The 21,471-nt window shown below is 44.6% G+C and overlaps 1 protein-coding gene across 2 annotated transcripts in view; it reads right to left on the reverse strand.

Moving 5' to 3' along the window:
• Positions 1–21,471, reverse strand: part of lmo1 (LIM domain only 1) — a 36,832-nt gene that overhangs the window by 14,311 nt on the left and 1,050 nt on the right. The window contains exons 2-3 of one of the 2 annotated variants that reach the window (XM_086107187.1): positions 5,615–5,674; positions 33–246 (exon numbers count right to left, since the gene is read on the reverse strand). In XM_086107187.1, the coding sequence (XP_085963313.1) occupies positions 33–246; positions 5,615–5,674 (274 nt within the window). The remainder of the gene's footprint in view (positions 1–32; positions 247–5,614; positions 5,675–21,471) is intronic. The other variant, XM_086107188.1, reaches the window with a different exon arrangement.

Below are 21,471 nucleotides of genomic sequence, written 5' to 3' on the forward strand. Positions count from 1 at the left end.
ACTGCGGTGAAGTGATTGTGTGTCTTTCTTGCCTCAGGTAGTCCCGACGGCACAGGATGAGGTTGGCTTTCGTATAAAGGGTGGAGCCCACCTCCCCAAGGCGGCAGTCGCAGCAGGCACATTTGAGACAGTCCTCATGCCAGTATTTGTCCAGGGCTTTGAGTAGGTAGCGGTCTTTAATCTTGCGATTGCAGCCAGCGCACCCCTTCTGTTTCCCTTTGGGCTGGACGGAGAGCATCGGCACACCTGGAGTGATAAGGAGACAAATAGCGAGGCGTGATTTATGGCCGCGGGAACCCGAGTGACTTTTCATGTTCTCTTTTTGATAAGCGGGCCGATTCCGCGGGCGTCTAAGCATGGCCTCACGTGCAACGGCGGCACAGCGCCGACCTGCTTCATATGCATTAAAGAAAACACTCTTCCGTGTACAGTAGATAAACACGCGGGTCACATTGGACTACCAACCCCTCACTTGCTCGTTCCACCAAGAACACGCTGTAACACTCACGGTACATGAGCACTTGCAGTACCGAGTTTGCACAATACATAATACATCAAATCTGGGATCTATTTTGCTTATTGTGGTACTTACAGCGGGCCGTGTAGTGCATTAGTTACCATTTCATCAAGCCCATTTCACTCAACTGTCCAGAGCTGTAAAAGCTCCTCATGGGCTTTGTTTGGTATAGATTAACATTAACCTTTTAAAAAGCCTCTGACCGCAAAATACGCTGCTACCAGACCCCAGTGAGATATGTTATGGCCTAAGTGCCTTTTAGCATACACTCACTCTTATTCTCACACGCACACACACACACGGCTCCCACAGCCTTTACACTTATCTGTGCTCATGTGTCTGCTATGAGCGAGCCCAAAGTTACCCAACTCGCAAATTGTCCCGGTGTCACGCAGGCCCCCTTTAAGTGAGCCTTTTAGCCTCCTAAAGGACAAATAAAGTCCATTTAATAACTGCACTAAACACTAATAGTCTATGTGTGGCTGACATTTGTGTCCGTACTAAAAGCCCCCCTCAGGCCACTGCTGGTACCGAGGCAGGGGCGCGCAGCACTCCTCTGCAGCACTAACAGGTCTGCCACAGCTGAGAGCACCACACAACAGCTCTTAAGACACTCTCTCACACACTGAGCTATTGATCCATCTAAAAGAACACACAGTGGACGCCACTTGCCACTCTCTTTCAAAACACCCCCCCCCCCCAAAAAAAAATTGAACACCCAGAGGAAGGGGGGTCTGGTGGGTCAACAGGGGGGTGCTGCCAGAATTTGGCATGTGGGGCAACCCACCTATAAAGGCCGAGATGAGTGAAATCGAGTTCTGTGTGTGTCTCTGTTTTTAGGCTTCAGAGATAAGTGAAGGGGAGCAAATGTCTAGTGTTTGACTACCACGCGGCTGGTGTGTTTGATTTTGTTCACGTGCTGTTTGTGCTTGATGCCCAATTGTAAACGCAGCTTCACTTTGCGCACTGTTTCTCTCTGCTTGTCATGTTTGCCCTTCAAAGAAATATTTTGTGTGTGTTTGTGTGCGCACGCATGTGTTAAGGCTATGTCTTCCTTAAAAACAAAGAGCATAAACATATACGGCTAAGATGGGACACTTGAAAAAATTTCCTTGGACAATTGAAGTGTGACGATCAATTTGTTCATTTTAATTGGAGGAGCAAAATTGTCAATAAGTGTGATCTTCCACAACCAATTTTTTGCTCCAAATAGTTTGTAGTTTTTGGAGAGGTATTACATTGACATTTGTTCAACAAAAGAAATGCTGTTCACAGCAGTGCAAAACTGCGTACAGAAAGTCAAATTATTCTGAGGCTCCAAGCTAAAGCACTTCACAGTGTCAAACTCAAGCCAACGAAAACAAACTGTAGCCTCTACATTTGTGTTCACGAAAATGAACTCGTTGGCATGTAAAAATTGAGCGGATGCATTGTGTAGCAATACACTACCTTTGCCAGTCTGGGGAACCTGAATCCATTCGCCTGTTGGTTTGTTTCATTGAATATGCACAATTTCAAATATAATTCGTTTTGTTCAGAAATTGCTTTTACCAAATTTTGCTCACTCCCTGTTGACCATTCGTTTGTACAGCAGCTATTCTGGGCACCAAATGAATTGGTCTACATTTTCTTTCTGCTGGTAGTTGAAAAGTACTGTGATTTTGCACTAATACTCCAAGAGGTGGCAACTACATAACCTCCAAGATATGAAATCAAGAGCAAGAGACCTGAGGGATTGAAAATTTGTTCTTTTTTTAAAATGCTGAGCATTTAAATCAGCCACTTAAAATAGTCAAAGAGCTCTCTATTATTTGCATTTGTCTGTATCAGAGGTGAAATCAATAATCGTATTAGTCACCAGGCTTTTTATATATAAGCATGTTGTCTGGTGTGAAGACGTCTCATTTATTTATTAGATGTTGAAGAGTAGAGGCTAATTGGTCTAGTTCTGCAGTGGAATCCATCAATTAGAGTTTGGCCTTTCCTGCATCCCACCCTCCTCTAAACAGGCCCCTTGAAGTTGCTGCAGTATGATCACAAAAACTTACATAAATACCAATGTTAGGTGCAAATGAAGGTAAAAAAGCTTCAAATTCAAGTGGCGGTGGTTGAGGGCAGCCTTTTCTACTTGCATTTCATGCCTTGTTAGGGGAGCTCTCTGCAGGTATGCCAACCATCCTCCTCTGACAGGCTTCCACAGAACTACAGAGCAGTCATAATGAGGAGAGAGAGAATGACTTTGTATGTGTGTGTGTGCGCACGCGCGCACGTGTTTTAAAGTCTTTTCAAAAAGAAAACATTTAAGTCCCTTAGGGATCACCAAACTCTTTTAATTTGCCTTTCATGACAACTAATCTCGAATTCCATTCGAAATCTTTGCTTTAAATAAGATTACTAATTATACAAAAAGGTCGTTCCTGCACCTTTGGAGAACTACTCCTAATTGGTTGAGACGACCACATTCTCCATATACATATCACGTGTGTGTTTTACATCCTGCTTGAAAAGGCCAACGCTTCCAAAGATTAACCTATCTTGGAATGACTGGATTCTGCCTCCGCTGGATGCCTGCTCGCTTTAAAGCCCCGCTCAACTCATCAATGTAAAACACTAACACTGACTTTAGTCTTTGCAGTCAGTCGCACATTCATTTTGTACTGCAAATACCCCCAGTTGTTGGGGAGGTGTCTCAACTGAGCCGGCATGGACTTTCAAGAATTTAGTGGGAAATCAGACGATGTACATAAAATAGAGTGGACCTTGGCTCTTTGCTCGGAATAGGGACCAAGTCCGACCACGGCCAGAGAATTTGACGCGCACTTAAATGTGATGATATGGGGACAAACAATTTTGAAAATTAATTTATGAACTGCAGCATTTCAAACTCTTACAAACATCTACAAAACATTGCTGTACTCTTAAAAAAATGCATTGGACAGTTTACAGCTGGTAATGCAGATGCATCATGTACAGTAACTTCAATTCTGAAGATGTTGATGATAATGATGATAAACCCCAACACCAGACAGAAAAATAAATATACAGTATATATATATATACTGTATTTATATATATATATGGGGGGAAAAAACAATAAGAACCCTTTAAAGACTACCATTAACCCATTTAATGCCACCGGTCACATTTGTGAAGGACAACAATGATTTAATTTACAGGGCTCTAAAAATTTTACTATTATTATTTACTATAATTACTGATTACTTAAAAGTGCTACGAATGACACCTGATTTTGACTTTTAAATGTCTGGGAAAAATTTGGGATTAAATGGGTGAACAACCATGGTCTCAACACAATGCGAAAAGAAATAATTCTATTATTTCATAATAATATAAGATGAAGTAATTTCACACTGCGTTCAATTTAAAGTTATCGTTGAAAATACTGGCCATTTGGTTTTTAATAATTACAAAAAGGTATTTTTAAAGATGCGGACCGAAGACAGTAAACGAATATCAGCAGGTAGAGTATTCCAGTTACGGGGGAGCCAATGACTTTCTTGCCTATTTCTTTCGTAGCAAAGTGGGGACTATCAAGAAAAACTGGTCTGAACCTCGTAATGTGTAATTGGATAATCGTGGAGCAAAGTATGGTTTCAAACAATGAGGGAACTAAAAAACGAATACATTTAAAAAGAAACTGAAAGCAGTGAAATTGTCGTCCATGCGCTCAAGAAAGCCACCCTAGTGGATCATGATGATGATGATGATTAAGAATCAGTGTAGCAGGGCAAGTGTGAAACAATGAACATTTGACTACACAGCAAAATGTGGAACATCGCCGGTGGGTACTGTGGAGTGGCATCTCCTGATAGAAAAATCTTGGTAGGATGCATGAATCTAAAATACCCAGCACTTGGTTGTTAACTGACATGAAACCGCTGAGTACACGGTGACAAAACGATCTGGCAGTCAAAGATAGGTTTGGCGATGTTCGGCTGAGCTGTTGAGCTGGATATCACTGGTTTTGATCATATGTTCAGTCCTCGTTCGGCCAAACTATCATAAGACAAAGCAGCAAATATGGGGGCTGCCATCTTATCGATCTATTCCCACTGAGCGTCACTCACAAAACTAACACTGCTGCTGTTAGATTTCTGATTGGATGAGCGCAGGAGGTCTGCCCTCCGCCGCAGGGGTTTTGTTGAACAGGCAATTTGTTTTTCTTTCCTTTTTTTTGGACATGTTTAAGATCAACAGTCACTGTTTATTGTCTCAATCAAAGAGACGGTACGATCCAATAAATATGATACATACTGAGAGCAGGGGTCACCGACGTGGTGCCTGTGGGCACCAGGTAGCCCCCAACGACCACATAAACAGCTCACGGGCCTGTTGCCAGAATCGCTCACCACTGATGGGACATTGTGATCTACGAGGAATGTTGCATCAGTAATCATTTGAAAATTTAAACACTGGTGGCGAGTTATTGAAATAAAGAGTTACATATTGGTATTTATGTTTCCTAATTACCGTGACAAGTGATTAACGTGATTTGCGTCTTCACAGAAAGGAATAAGAAATATTTATAATAACATGTGTGCAATATGAGCAATTTTTTTAATTTCAGAAGCGTGTATCAAACTGCTACCCCTTTGCATTAGTCATGAGCCAAGAAGGAGCTCTCAGGTTCAAAATGGTTGAAGAGTCCTGTTGTACTGTGGACATCATTTTCTTACTTTTTTGGGCCACGTAACAGAAAATCGCAAATAAGTAACGTCCCCATACACAAACAACGGAGGATACGACTAAACAGAAACATCTGCAAATTTGTGGATGCTAAACTGCGAATATGTGGGAGTCCACTGTAAAATGTTCAAACTATGCTTGGTGCACGTTGTGTGCATAAATGCCTGAAGATGTGCTTTGTAATACAATCGTGACTTTTTGTGAGGAACCCACAAAAAATAAAAAAAAATCAAGCCTATGAGGAAAAGGAGTCACATTTCACTGACAATACTCTCATGAGTTAAGCGAGTAGCTCACTAAGTCATTAAACAAATAGTACTTACAAACAATTAATCTATCATCGAGAAGTTTTGTTGTTGTTGTTCTACAAGCCGAGAGACATTTTCTTACCGCTCAACACACTTGGGGTGTCAATTTGGGTAGAACACAACCTTCCCATTGGCACCATCCCTGGGTGAAAAACAACGCGATAGTCAGGCAACTAGATCACAGATGGAGAGAAATAAAATGACCTTTTGTTTAACTGAAGTCACAATAGGTACGAGGTGTGTCAGAAAGGTTCCAGGACTTCTACGAACCCCTTCTTCTACTACCTCCAAACTCCAAATTTACCCCGGGAGTCTAACACAATTTCTCTGCCATTGCCTTTATGTACTCCTCGAGGGATTCATCCAGGATCCTCTGCATCCCCGTCATCATGTCATCCATGTTTTCAAAACGGATCACTTTGATGACCCTCTTGATATTGGGAAAGAGGGAAAATAATCACACAGCCAGGTTGGGAAACTTAAGAAGATTGCTCAAAGCAATGTGAGCAGGTGCATTTTCTTTAGACATGCTGGCCCACATTGAACATGTAGTTTGGATTTTATTGTTTGTGTGTGTGTAAGAGAGATACAAATCCTGGAACTTTTCTGACACCTCGTGTGCATCACCACATCTCTTTTTATTTTCAAACAAGATACATTTTGCAAGTTCAACCTGGGCGACACAACTTATCCGTCCTCAGAAGGAATTGAAATGCTATTTGTAGGATTTTAAAGAAAACGCATTCCACGGAGCACTCAACGGAAAAGCTCGAAAATGGAGAAGTAAAATGATCACAAATGCATGACAAGGCTTGCATTAACTCTTTCAACAATTATTGATGAAATACATTTCTGAGGTACTGTTAGCATTTAGAAATAATTGGTATCTCTTATTTTGGCCACTGCGTTGATCCATTTGAGGTCCTTATTTATTTATTGAATTTGCATGACTTTTGTAACCTAGCCAAACCAATAAGAGACAAAGCAACACTTAATATGCTGAAATACGCAAATAGTTAGCATCTTAATGATGACCGGACTGATAAGTGAAATGGCACCGTAATTGCTGAATAATTTACGGTTAATTAGCTTCATTTGATGAACGAATCAATCATTTGCAGCCCTCTTTTTAGCACGCCTCATTGTGCACCGGGTACAATTGAAAGGAAATGCATGCACACTCTCAATATCCTCCCACACTCGATCGCAGTGGAACATCTGTTCTTTACGTCACTCAACCGTAATAGCAGAGGGGACAGTTGCCTCCGATTGTGTGTGTTTGTTAAAGGCCATTTTTGATCACGTAAAAGCCACGACGCGATGCACCCTCTGTCACTTCACGGGGAGTTAAAGGATCTTGATGAAACTCGCTCAGCCTTCCTGACACATGGGGAGAGGGCGGTGGTCTTTCAAGGAGGTGGAAGCTGGCCCCGGGTGGGCTTTCTCCCAGGGGCCCCCAATAATTCCTCGCCGCAGCTGCGGCAAATATGAGCCACACGCCATGGAGATGCTTCGCAAATTACACGCCGCGCGTTACAAAATGGGTGCATACAGCCGAAACAAAGTGCATTTGTCAGCATTATCTTTCACATGTCCGACCTCAACGTATTTGTAAAATAGACGTCAGCCCTGCATTGATTAGTCAACCACCACCCCACAAGCCATTTTATATGTTAAACACATTTCAAAATCATAGTGCCAATATTGCGACTGCCACTCCAGAAGGAACACGGGCTAATTTGATCCTTTTAAGTTTTTGTCCCCGCTGCCAGAGGTACATCTACGGGAGGACACAATCCGCGGACCTGAGTGTCTGCTCCCAGCGTTAATGTGTTGCTCATGCAGATGTCTTGCCATTGTGCGCATGAATCAGCGCCTTTCATTGGGCTTCTGTCATTGCTGTAATTGAGCCCATGGACACGTTTCTCTACTGCCAAGACAAAAACACGAGACATCTGTTAATAATATCTGCTGCAAAACACATGGCGGTTGAAAGCAGCCTGATGAGTGTGTTTGCAATGATAAGTCAAATAAAGAGTACTGATTCACTGCGTGATTCATGTTCCCATCCTTGGTTGGGGCGTGTGTGAGCTCCGAGTCAAAGAACAGAAATGTGTGAACACACGGAGGCAATCACACTGACACACACTATTAAATTAGGCCGTTTCTCACCGAGCCCAAGTCAATATTACATTTCATCCTTTTTTTTTTCAAACGCAACCCTGTGAGAGCCCTCTATGTTACTGTACGGCGCAGCTACATTTCCAGATGGTGCCGTATGAATGCCGGGGTCTGTGAGGTGATTTCTGGGACTGTATGCATGCTACGATTACAACATAATTAACACCCACAGTAAGTGGGAGCGAGCAGACAGGGCTTGTGTGGATGAGGAGGGGACTGTTCATTAACAAGATGCACTCTCTCAAACTTTGCAGCTTGCTGTGGCTAATAAGCCCCGGTGAAACGGAGCCCAGCCGTCCCTCGCATTGACCCTGGCGCTGCCTGGGATAAGGGAAGGTTTTGTCTCCTGGAATAATTGCTCTTTTCACATGTTACAAGTGTCCTGACCCCCACTGTCTGCAGCCACTTTTCCTACCATAATTACTCCTGATCCGCTCCAAATGAGTCAGCCGCATTAGGGCTGCAATAACACTGGCCCGGCTTCAAGCGCGGCATGGGGAGTCTCAGCAGAGCAGCCTGGAACAGGACTGCCTTTTCTCCCGGCCCACGGTCATTTCCATCACGTCAGAGGTGCATTTCTTACACTTGAAGTCAGCACGAAGGCCCTGGGCCCTTTTTTCTAAAGCTTACAGGCGGCATTGTTAGCTCCTGGTGTTCACGACACATTGTGGTTTGGCTGCAAACTCCGTCCCAATTAACGGAAAAACTTCATTAGGGTGGTGTTTTTTTTTCCCCACACTTTTCAGCCCCCTATTATTTTTAATTTATTCACATGGGGTTAATTAAAAGAAATGTATCACAGAGATATGCAACAGCTTTCTAATTAAATTCATTGCTGCCTTTTTTTAACACGTGAAACTGGCAGTTTCCAAATTATAACAGAAGGGGACTTGTTCCTTGCTCAGTGGAAGGGGAAGATTATGGCTCAGCAAGGTAAGCTGTCAGGAAATAAAAAAGAAAAAAAAGAGTGAGAGAGTTTGAGATGGCACTAGAAGAAGCTGAGGAAGGGAAGAAAGGATGGCAAACATTTATTGTACACGCCTCTCAACAGATAAATGACAAGTCCTTGAAAGATGGAGGACTTCCCTGGTCCAAAAGGCAGATGAAAATTGAGTGATGCATCTTGCAAATCCAATGTTTTGATTTTGGTCATGACTTCTATACCACTTTTGTATGATGCTGATGAGGTGATCATAGCTCCTATTGACTACTAGTTTGTACTATCTGCTGCATAACACAACCCTGTACACGAAATGTGGTAGAAAACTTTCATGTTTGGTGTCACAAGAGAAAAACAGTGATGCTTTGAGATACGAGTGACCCTACTGGTGAATTTTCTAAGATCGGAGCCGTTGTTTGGATAATTTGTTTCACATTGTGCATTTACATCAACATCTCTTTGCTTATTTGTACACAAATGGCGAAGCAACACAATACGATATATTATGATCATACATACTCACGTGCATGTATTCTTTGTCGTCTGTATAGAACGATTAATATTATTGTGACTTACTGCGTTTTGACCAGCCCCGTGTGTCTGTATTATGCTGCCCCCATGTAGCGAAGTCGCGTGCACCAGAAGACGCAGAACTGGGGTATTATGTGACAAAAACAGTTTAAATCTTTGCATTCAAATCAATCAAATCTGTAGTTAAAATTAATACTTAAAACAGCAGATTAAAGCATGTTTTTTAAATGAATTAATTTCCATTGATTTCAATGGGGAGAGTTTTGAGAAACAAGAGCTTTGAGTTACGAGCGTGATTTAAATTCAAATTTCAAGTCAGAACTGTATTTCAAATCCAAGCTACTAGTTTTCCCCTTCAGAGTGATCATCCTGGAGTCTAACATAGTTGCCCAGCCTTCTCTGCCACACCTTCAGACACTCCTTGATGGATTCATCTGACATCCTCCGCAGCTCTGTCATCACGTTCATCTTAATGTTGTCCATAGATTCAAGACGGGCTTCCTTGATGACCCCCTTGACCCCCTTTGAAATGAGGGGGAAAAAAAAAAAAAGGGAACCTGGTTGGGTAAGGAGGTAGGTTGCTCCATCACAGCAATGTTCTTCTTGGCCAGGAATTGTCAGATGCTTGAAATATTGTGAATAACCACGTGCTGTCCTGCCACAACTCAAAACACGCCTCGCGCATTGAACAAAGCAAACGCCAAATGATGTCTTTGAAGACATCTACATGCACATAGAAGGGGAAAAGTTGTATTTTGGGTTTGAAATATATTGTACATCTTGACACAAATCCCGGAACTTTTCTAATAGCACCTCATAAACTACAGCAAGCATATACGCAACTCTGCCAAAACTATAAAAGTTAGTACTACAATGACTAGGGCCAAAGGTGTTTTATTCCACATTAAAAATGCATTTAGGGAGCAATGAAATGGATCCTTCGAAGGTTTGTGTCACTCAGGAGGTCGAGAAGTAGTGTTCAAAATCCTCCCTAATTCCCAGCAATTACTGCACACTTATTACTGCCATGGAAATGCTAGGAGACAGGTGTGTCATTCAGGGTCCTCATTGTGTCAAAAATGGGTTGGGGAGGGGTTGGGGGGGGGGGGTTAAGAAGGAACACCACATCGCAGTGCACCAAGGGAGGCACTTTAATCCTGAATAATGCAGATTCCCCACAGGGGGCAGTTATCTAACTGCACGGGCTTCTAATGCCATTCGAACACGTACTTTCACAACTGGTGGGGTAAATAATGAGAAAGGTCTCTTGGGGGAACATTTGTGAAGATGTTCAAGAAAACAAGGGTGACATGGAATCTGTCCAAATGATGACCTTGTCTGAAATTTGTTCTGATGAATTCATAGGTATTCATCTATATGGGGGGATTTTCCCCAATGGACAAGGTGCGTATGGGAGTGGGGGTCAGTTTGCGGATTCCCGATTACAAATCACAAAGTTCATTCATACTGATTGAATGGTGTCCATAATATGGATGGCAGTGTCATACTTGACCCCACACACTCAACTCTGCACGTCACTGGCTTGAATCAATCTTAACACCCAATGCCTTGTATCATCTACTGCCATTTCATTTTAGTTGTCTTTCTCAGACTGTGTCAGAGCCACTGAGAAAGTGCACATGTACCTCACACTGAGGGGAAATATACTCATAATGTAATTACTGCTCTCGGATCAAATCACATGACAACGCAATGAGAGCCAATGTTCTGTAAGAAATAAAAAAACAATTTAACCAAATGAATGTGTGAACATAGACCCAAATTCCTAATTTAGAGTAATGTGTGTTGTGTGGTCATTTGCATACAAATTTGTACGTGGCAAATATAATGTGTTTAGCGCTGATTAAAGCAGCAGCTTCAATTTCCGAACGCTGGTCGACTCGTTTTAACAGGGTCAAAACTTACATTTTAATCACCATTTTTAATTCGTTGTTTGAGACTTGATTGAGTGAAGGTCATCCTGTGAGAGATTACTTCTCAGCATGTTTGCTTTTATATGAGCCATGGCACCCAAGGGTGGTGTATTTGCCAAAAAAAGATGGCTGTATGATTTAATAAACGTAGGATCCCACAGTGCTCATCACTTTAATTCCATCCATCCATCCATCCATCCATCTTCTACCGCTTATCCGGGGCCGGGTCGCGGGGGCAACAGCTTTAGCAGGGAAGCCCAGACTTCCCTCTCCCTAGCTACTTCTTCCAGCTCTCCCCGGGGGATCCCGAGGCGTTCCCAGGCCAGCTGGGTGACATAGTCACTCCAGCGTGTCCTGGGTCTTCCTCGGGGTCTCCTCCCGGTGGGACATGCCCGGAACACCTCACCAGGGAGGCGTTCAGGAGGCATCCGAATCAGATGCCCAAGCCACCTCATCTGGCTCCTCTCGATGTGGAGGAGAAGCGGCTCGACTCTGAGCCCCTCCCGGATGACCGAGCTTCTCACCTTATCTCTAAGGGAGAGCCCGGACACCCTGCGGAGAAAACTCATTTCGGCCGCTTGTATCCGGGATCTCGTTCTTTCGGTCACGACCCATAGCTCGTGACCATAGATGAGGGTTGGAACGTAGATCGACCGGTAAGAGAGCTTCGCCCTTTGGCTCAGCTCCTTCTTCACCACGACAGACCGATACAACGTCCGCATCACAGCAGACGCTGCACCGATCCGCCTGTCGATCTCTCGCTCCCTCCTGCCCTCACTCGTGAACAAGACCCCAAGATACTTAAACTCCTCCACTTGGGGCAAGATCTCTCCCCCGACCCGGAGGGGGCACTCCACCCTTTTCCGACTGAGGACCATGGTTTCAGATTTGGAGGTGCTGATTTTCATCCCAACCGCTTCACACTCGGCTGCGAAACGCTCCAGTGAGAGTTGGAGAGCCCCGTTTGAAGGAGCCAACAGCAGCACATCATCTGCAAAAAGCAGGGATGCAATACTGAGGCCACCAAAACGGACGCCCTCAACGCTTCGGCTGCGCCTAGAAATTCTGTCCATAAAGATTATGAACAGAATCGGCGACAAAGGGCAGCCTTGGCGGAGTCCTACCCTCACTGGAAACAATTCCGACTTACTGCCGGCAATGCGAACCAAACTCTGACATCGGTGGTATAGTGACCGAATAGCCCATATCAGGGGGTTCGGTACCCCATACCCACGAAGCACCCCCCACAGAACTCCCCGAGGGACACGGTCAAACGCCTTCTCCAAGTCCACAAAACACATGTAGACTGGTTGGGCGAATTCCCACATACCCTCGAGGACCCTGCTAAGGGTGTAGAGCTGGTCCACTGTTCCACGGCCGGGACGAAAACCACACTGCTCCTCCTCAATCTGAGGCTCGACTTCCTGACGGACCCTCCTCTCCAGCACCCCTGAATAGACCTTACCAGGGAGGCTGAGGAGTGTGATCCCTCTGTAGTTGGAACACACCCTCCGGTCCCCCTTTTTAAAAAGAGGGACTACCACCCCGGTCTGCCAATCCAGAGGCACTCTCCCCGTTGACCACGCGATGTTGCAGAGGCGTGTCAACCAGGACAGCCCCACAACATCCAGAGCCTTGAGGAACTCCGGGCGGATCTCATCCACCCCTGGGGCCTTGCCACCGAGGAGCTTTTTAACCACATCGGTGACTTCAACCACAGAGATAGGAGAGCCCACCTCAGGGTCCTCAGATTCTGCTTCCTCCAAGGAAGACGTGTTGGTGGAGTTGAGGAGGTCTTCGAAGTACTCTGGCCACCGGTTCACAACGTCCCGAGTCGAAGTCAGCAGTGCCCCATCCCCACTGTACACAGTGTTAGTGGTGCACTGCTTCCCCCTCCTGAGACGTCGGATGGTGGACCAGAATTTCCTCGAAGCCGTCCGGAAGTCGGCTTCCATGGCCTCACCGAACTCTTCCCACGCTCGGGTTTTTGCCTCGGCGACCACCGAAGCTGCGTTCCGCTTGGCCAGTCGATACCCGTCAGCTGCCTCTGGGGTCCCACAGGCCATAAAGGCTCGATAGGACTCCTTCTTCAGCTTGACGGCATCCCTTACTGCTGGTGTCCACCAGCGAGTACGAGGGTTGCCGCCACGACAGGCACCAACCACCTTACGGCCACAACTCAGATTGGCCGCCTCAACAATAGAGGCACGGAACATGGTCCACTCGGACTCAATGTCCCCCGTCTCCCCCGGAACATGGGAAAAGCTCTGTCGGAGGTGGGAGTTGAAACTCCTTCTGACAGGGGATTCCGCCAGACGCTCCCAACAAACCCTCACAATACGTTTGGGTCTGCCAGGACGGACCGGCATCTTCCCCCACCATCGGAGCCTACTCACCACCAGGTGGTGATCAGTTGACAGCTCCGCCCCTCTCTTCACCCGAGTGTCCAAAACATGCGGCCGCAAATCCGATGATACAACCACAAGGTCGATCATCGAACTACGGCCCAGGGTGTCCTGGTGCCAAGTGCACATATGGACACCCTTATGTTTGAACAAGGTGTTCGTTATGGACAGTCCGTGACGAGCACAGAAGTCCAATAACAAAACACCACTCGAGTTCTGATCGGGGGGGCCGTTCCTCCTAATCACGCCCCTCCAGGTCTCACTGTCATTGCCCACGTGAGCATTGAAGTCCCCCAGTAGAACAAGGGAGTCCCCAGCAGGAGTACTCTCCAGCACACCCTCCAAGGACTCCAAAAAGGGTGGGTATGCTGAGCTGCTGTTTGGTGCATATGCACAAACAACAGTCAGGACCCGTCCCCCCACCCGAAGGCGGAGGGAAGCAACCCTCTCGTCTACCGGTGTGAACCCCAATGTACAGGCACTTTAATTCTCATTAGAAATAAACTGTGCCATTCATCATTTGAAGAAATGAATTTTCCATTTTGTTTGTCTGACTAAGATGGAACGGTCATTTGATGTTGGAGTTAAACTCCAAGGCATCAAGGGGTTCAGTGCGGGCAGGGTGGTTTCAGTTCCCACTCAGTGACGGTGTGATTGTGAGTATGAATAGTGGTGTCCGTATCGTTATACGTCCTGCAATTGACTGGCCACCAATCCAGAGTGAAGTCTGCCTTTCAGCCAAAGTTGGCTAGGATAGGTTCTACCTCTCCGTGACCCTCAATAAGATTCGTAAGCAGTACAGAAAATAGATGGAACACAACAATGGAATGGCACTGATGCAGCCCTGCTGGCGGCACCTAGAGGTAGTGGGTAGTCAGTGCAAGTAACGCAGCAGAAGCCCCTTTTTCACGGTCTGCTATAGTCGATTTTTTTTCCCCCTTGACGCTGTTAGATATGAAAGGCATTGACATGAAATAAGTTGTCCCGTCCCACCAGTATTTGGACTTTAGTGGAATTATCAATTATAGAACTGTAATCGAGGCACCTGTGGGGAATACCGGAAAGGTGAGACAGGGTGTAAAATTTCACAATCACCGCTAGTCTCCCGCAATGTATTTGAGATGTCAAATCAGATGCCGATGCTGTGGCTATACTCTTTCAATTTGATGACTTTTGAGAAAAAAATTTGGGAGGCTAAAACATTACCAGATAGATGATAAATGTTTAAGTTTCATCCACCAGGATTGCACCTCTGGCTACAATGCGACATGGGATTTTAGTTGATGTAATTCCTTTTGAGGTTCAAAAAAACCCCAAAACTTTAATGTAGTTATTAGCCGACGTTTCATCGCCCTTGTCCTCATCTCATTTATCTATACAGTATATAAAAAATAAAAAATCCTCATCTCACCCCTCGGGTGGTGTCCGTCCCCCATTCAGCTCGGGTCCTCTACCAGAGGCCAGGAAGCTTGAGGGTTCTGCGCAGTTTTCTTGCTGTTCCCAGCACTGCGCTTTTCTGGACTGAGATGTCCGACGTTTTTCCCGGGATCTGTTGCAACCACTCCTCTAGTTTGGGGGTCACTGCCCCGAGTGCGCCGATACCACAGGCACGACTGTCACCTTTACGTTCCAGGCTCTCTCCATCTTGGTATTTCTCGAGTTTCTCGTGTTCCTTCTTTGTGATGTTTCCATCACTTGGGACCGCTACATCCACTACAACGGCTTTCCTCTGCCCTTTATCTATGGTCACAATATCCGATTGTTTTGCCATTACCATCTTGTCAGTCTGGATCTGGAAGTCCCACAGGATCTTCGCTCTGTCATTCTCCACCACCGTAGGAGGTGTTTCCCATTTTGACCTTGGGATTTCCAGTCCATACTCCGCACAGATGTTTCGGTAGACTATGCCAGCCACCTGGTTATGGCGTTCCACGTAGGCTTTGCCTGCCAGCATCTTACACCCTGCAGTCATGAGTTGGATCGTCTCAGGTGCCTCTTTGCACAACCTACACTTTGGGTCTTGTCTGGTGTGGTATATCTGGGCCTCAATGGCTCTGGTGCTCAGGGCCTGCTCCTGAGCAGCCAGGATGAGTGCCTCTGTGCTGTCCTTCAGGCCAGCCCTCTCTAGCCACTGATAGGACTTCTTGAGATCAGCCACTTCCGTTATGGTCCGATGGTACATCCCGTGTAGGGGCTTGTCCTCCCATGATGGTCCCTCTTCCAGCACTTCACCCTCTGTTCCCCATTGTCTGAGACATTCTCTGAGTACGTCATCCGTTGGAGCCTTCTCCTTGATGTATTCATAGAGCTTGGATGTTTCATCCTGGACATTGGCTCTCACACTCACTAGTCCCCGGCCTCCTTCCTTACGGCTTGCGTGCAGTCTCAGGGTGCTGGATATATATATATATATATATATATATCAGTCATACCTCGGTTTTCGACCGTAATCCATTCCAGAAGGCTGTTCGAAAAGCGATTTGTTCGAAATCCGAAACTATTTTATTAGCCCATGATTAGGGGGTAATACACTATGCAGAAATAACATAAAAACAGTTAGATTTGCGTAAATCACAACACACACGTCTGCTCACAATGAACACTGCACAAGTGTTTTTTGGACATGACATGACCCAAGATTAAAGGATAGAAAAATGCTCCATTGATATCAGCAAAATCAGTCTAAAAATTGTTGAGACATCATCGTAAAATGACACATTATATTTGCCCATTAGGAGTAACATTTTCTCAGGTTGTCTCGCTGCCTGTCATCCTACATCAAGTTATTTGGTGCTTCACGTGACTTGTGTGTCTCTTTGTCCTTTTAAAAACAACAGTTTGCAGGAAGAATGATATAAAAGTGTGTAATTCCTAGCCAGGGCGCAAAAAACTAATTGCAGAGAATGTGCATGAGTGAAACAGTGTGTTGCTCAAGTATGTGTTTGTCCTGTAGATGCATCAGTACAGTACAAATTATTTCCCATACTAACAGCAAGTGGCAGAAATTATCTAAATTACATGGAGCGAACCATACTGCCTGGCTGCCTGATATTGATAAACACTTTTTAATTTTTTTTTAACACTAACTAACAATGGATGACTCACATATTTTTAGTGGGGGATTTTCTGCTTGCGCAACATCGACATTCCTCCTGAGCGTGTCTGTGTTTGTTGCAGCTCATGCTGTAATAAATCTATCACCTACACCGTGCTTTAATTGTGCTTTAAAAGTAATGAGTCACCTCCCCGTATATTAGCAACCTCCACCAAGGGAATATGATCTTTGTTTCTGTGTGACATTACGTATACACAACTCAACATTTTGGAGGAGGGGCGAATGGCCAAGCCAAGAAAGAGACCATTACAGTACTGCCTTGAAATAAAATCACACGTATCTCTCATTATTTTTCCGGTTGAAATGAATGTTAATGAGTGGTAATGCCGTTAATCGGTTCCGGGTTATTTTCTCTCTATAAAAACTGTGTAGTAACATAGAATGTAAAGAATTTGTTTGTACAGCCTAATTTTAGGTTTATGCTCGCAAATCAAAGGAAAAAAAATTAATCAGCGGAATGATTGTATCTCAAGGCACCACTCACATTCGGCTGTTTGGCAGTTGTCAACCACTCTCCGACGTACATTATTGCCACCAGCACGACTGCTATGAATATTCTTGACTGTAACTTGCACTTCAAGAGAGTTTTATTACTCGCCCACATCCTGTATTGCAGGGGTGCCCAACCTTTTTTGACCAAAGATCTATTTGTCAAGCAGCCGACCTCCCGCTATCGACCCGTTACCGCATGTGAATGCAGTCACAGAGGTGCGCGTGTATACACGTGTGCCATGATGAGCAACAGCCATAAAGGACGCTAACATGAACAAAACAGAAAAATAAAGTAGGTACAAGAGTTTGTGGAAAGGAATTCACTGCCCACCTTTGTCGGAGACCTGACACACAGAGGCAGTGATGCACGTTTGTGGTGTGTTCAGTACAGAAACATCACGATCATAGCTTGCGTGTACCATTTTAAAATGCTTCTCCTGGCACTCCAGATTCCCATGCTTTGACAGTGCCATTGGTGAATTACAGATCAAACAAACTTTGAATGAGAGAAAAAAAAAATCACTTCAACCGGCTCTGATCGCTCGCTGCAATTGCAGATTGCTGACCGCTAACATCTACCTGTGATACAGGTCATGAGCCGCCATAGGTTAAAGGTGACCTACTTTTTGATTTATGTATTTTTTATTCTGCTTATTGTGAAAGTTAAATTGATAGGATGTTTGGGTTTAGTGTGCATGAGAAAAAAAATTATATATATACTGTATATATATAAAATTAATTACATGCACAAAGACATACAAATAATCCCCCCCCCCCCCCCCCTTTCTCTCTACACCCCTCGCAGTCGAATTGGAACGAGTCCTCGGACTACCGGTCACCCACGATCGACTGGTTGGGCACCCCCTGGTGTATTGTATTGTTTCTCTTTGTACAATAAGTGGCAGATTCTAGTATTTCTAGGAAGAGGGAGGGTAGCAACACAGGGAAGTGAAGGATATTGGGTTGGTGGTTGGGGGGCATCATTCAAGCTGCGGACAATACATACTGGAAGAAAGGAAACATGCCCCTACCTGCTAGTATTCTGTAGTCCACTATACTGAGTGGACTGATTTACTCTTGTGACCATCAGAGCTCCGAATCGTCCTGTTGAAACTGTCACGACTCTCAAAGTGCCAGTGTAATAAAAACCGTGGACAGTGACAACATTAATTGGAATGGTTGGACAAAACAGAAGGTTGGACAACGGCTGCCGTAGGCCTCCCTGAGATCATGTGTCCCTCGCCACACACAGACGACAGCAAGCCTAACATCCAGCCTGAGGCAATAATAAACTGGATGCTCTCACAGCTCAAGAGTGCATAATTGAGTTTTTGCATCTTGCTGATGAGTGCAGCCGCTTGCATCTGCAGCGAGTGAGCGGGCGGGCTCACTCGCTAACACGTGTCTCAATTGAGTCTCTTTAAATTCTTCCAAGATTGTGGGAAATGAATGATACACATCTCACACACTTGAAAACCCGAAACAATCACCAATGATGGGGATCAAGAGGTTTAATGGTGACAGAGGAAATTACCTCCAATGATAATTCAGCGGAATTAAACACATACTGCTCACAAAAGGGTGCACGTGTGATTTCCTGACAACAGCTTTAGGATATGAGTGACAGTCAAAACGCTGAGAGCGCAACTCACTTGCAATGGCAGAAGAGAAAAGGGTATCATGACATGGTTGGAGATCAATCCCCGTATGATTAAATAAATGAGAAACTTGCTCTTCATGAATAATTTTAAACGGAATACTAAAGAGTTAACACAGAATGTAAGAAAAAAAAACACAGTCCTGGTGACTTGTGGGTTTCTAATATTGTTCAGGCCCCAGAGCTCACAAACCTGATGTACTGTAATTTCAATATTTGAAATGGGCAAGTTTAATTTTGAAGTAAGCGCAAACCAATAAGGTGAGAAAATAGCAAACACCAGCGAGCAAATTACATTCCTGTGGAAAAGTGAAAAGACTTAAGCAACATATAAAAGTAATCTCCAACTGGAAATTAGAAATCAACCCTGAGAAACCAAATAACAGAAAAGAAATATTACTGTCCACTTTCTGAATCAATATAACATTGCTACAAGACAGTATTACCATGGTAACACCGGTAAAGAATGAAGCAATTCTTATTATTTCAAAATAAAAATGTGAGCCTGGAGCCCAAGGTTTATTACAGCAGCTGACAGATCACCAGTCTGTGTTCATCTGAAGGATTGCTTTTCAATCACACGCTTTATGAGTGTACACATTTTCCAGGACAGTGTGATAAGGGAGCCGTAAATTAACCAGCGCGAGGGAAGCAGAAACTTATCAGTCGCTGGAGGATTTGGCTTCTGCTTAAGGTCAGTGTACACCTGATGTGCCGCGGCGACAGAACGGCAGAATATTTGCACCGCGTGCGCACATTAGGCAGTTTCGATGAGTTAAACAGTAAGATTTTTACAAAGAAGTTTGATGCCTTGCTCATCGTGCCTCAGTGCCTGCGCCGATCACAGGGTGGTTTTCAGTCACGTTCCAAACTTGCGAATCCGCCACCCTCGTCTGCACCTTTACAGGCTGAACAGATGAGTGGATAAACACTCAGAATACACTCATTGCTTCAAAGTGAGTTTTTTAAAGTGTGTGCACACGACATGTATCGCGAGCAGGCGCTAAAAAAGAAGAGATCGGTGCCAAGAGACGAGGTAAAAGACGTTGGCCACATTTTGTGGTGTTTTCATATTTTTCAATTTTGTCAACACCGTTGTCAAGTTCATCCGGAGTTTCCGACATAAGGCGCTTTTGGAAGGCGCTGTGTGTATTTGCAAGAATGTTTCGTTAAGTTTAAAAATGGTGATATAAACGGCTACTTTTGAGCAATACATTTTCCTTGTTGTTCTTAACTTTGATAAAAGTTAGTGACGGCGGAGAAAGGGTTCCAGGGTGACACATTCGAACCACCGCAGAACGTGGACAAACATTGGCGGGGACCTTCATCGAATTCAAAGTCAGTCGACATCTGTCAAACCAGCACGCCGCACCTCTTAATGCTCCGTATAAAGAATATGAAGCTTCATGCAGAAAAGCACACTTCTAATGAAGACATCATTACAGGCCGTCATTATGTGGCCACCCAAAACTGCCCCCTTCCTCGAGCAAGTGCTGAGCAGATGCATTACATGCGAGAAGGTTGAATTGACAAGGCTATAACTTTACAGCCAATAAACGTTAAGAGGCACTGTAATGAGCGAGACCAGATCGGAGCAGCTCTGTTGCCAAGCGGGCCGAAATGCTGGAGGCGCTGGCCGGGTCCAGCAAATAAAGGGTGAAGCTTTTAGGCAATGAGCAGCAGGTGATCTCAGCTTTTCTGCAAGTCCTAATGCTCCTAAAAGCCACTCTCCCTGGTTCTGTAATTGGGCATCAGTAGTTAATGTAGTATTGACTGCATTACATGCTCTCGTGCATCCTTTCCCACTAATGCCATTTGCATCACCTTGTACATTTACCATATTGCTTAGCCAATAACTGTTAAAAGCAATCCGGATCATGAATCATATAAGGAAGAGACATTCAAAGCAGACTATTTACAGTTCAGTTCATTTGGGTACATTAGCGGCACGACATGTCGCCAGGGAGGCCAATTTATGTCTTTGCCTCAAAAAACCCGAATGTTTTTGTGATGTCTAAGTGAAAAGATGGGCGGCTAAGAGATGGGGAAATATCAATTTTCAAACCTAAATAATGGGCTCAAAATGCATCCATTACTTGCCGATGAAGAGCCCTGAAAGGAGCAGAAGCCTTTTAACACAAATTGTTGTATATTTTTTGGTACATCTCAGCAGGTGGTCAGCAAAAGAAGCTTAGAGAGAGAGAGTCTTTAAAAGTGTCACAAGAAAGAAAACTTGGTCTCAGACCTCAAAGTGCTCTCCCCCACGGACATATATGGGGTCTGCTTGAATATTAAAAGCATAACACATTAATGGATCGAATGCATTCACAGTACACTGAGCATCATTTCGACCTGTGGACCAGCATGTGATAAATGCACTGCACGTCTTCACGTCAGCTTGAATCCAAAATGGAACATCATTAGAGAGGCGAGTTTGATTTAAATTTAAATTAATTAGATTTCCTCGCCCATTAACCCAAATACATTGAAATAGATAAGTAATGCAAGCGGGCCTATTTGGATGGGAAAAGTGAGTCAAGGCTGCGCGGCGTTATCCATAATTTGCAATCAAGTTAAAAGCACTCTGCTGTCATGTGCCATCCCGGGGAGGTTGTCAGAGGCTGGCTGCCTCTTAGCAACTTCACCCAGGCAAAAAGCACTTAGCGGGAGACTTCAAGCTCTGC

Source organism: Hippocampus guttulatus, chromosome 3 (assembly GCF_054856545.1).
Source record: "Hippocampus guttulatus isolate MCC_2025c chromosome 3, RoL_Hgut_1.0, whole genome shotgun sequence".
Taxonomy (NCBI): Eukaryota; Metazoa; Chordata; class Actinopteri; order Syngnathiformes; family Syngnathidae; genus Hippocampus; species Hippocampus guttulatus.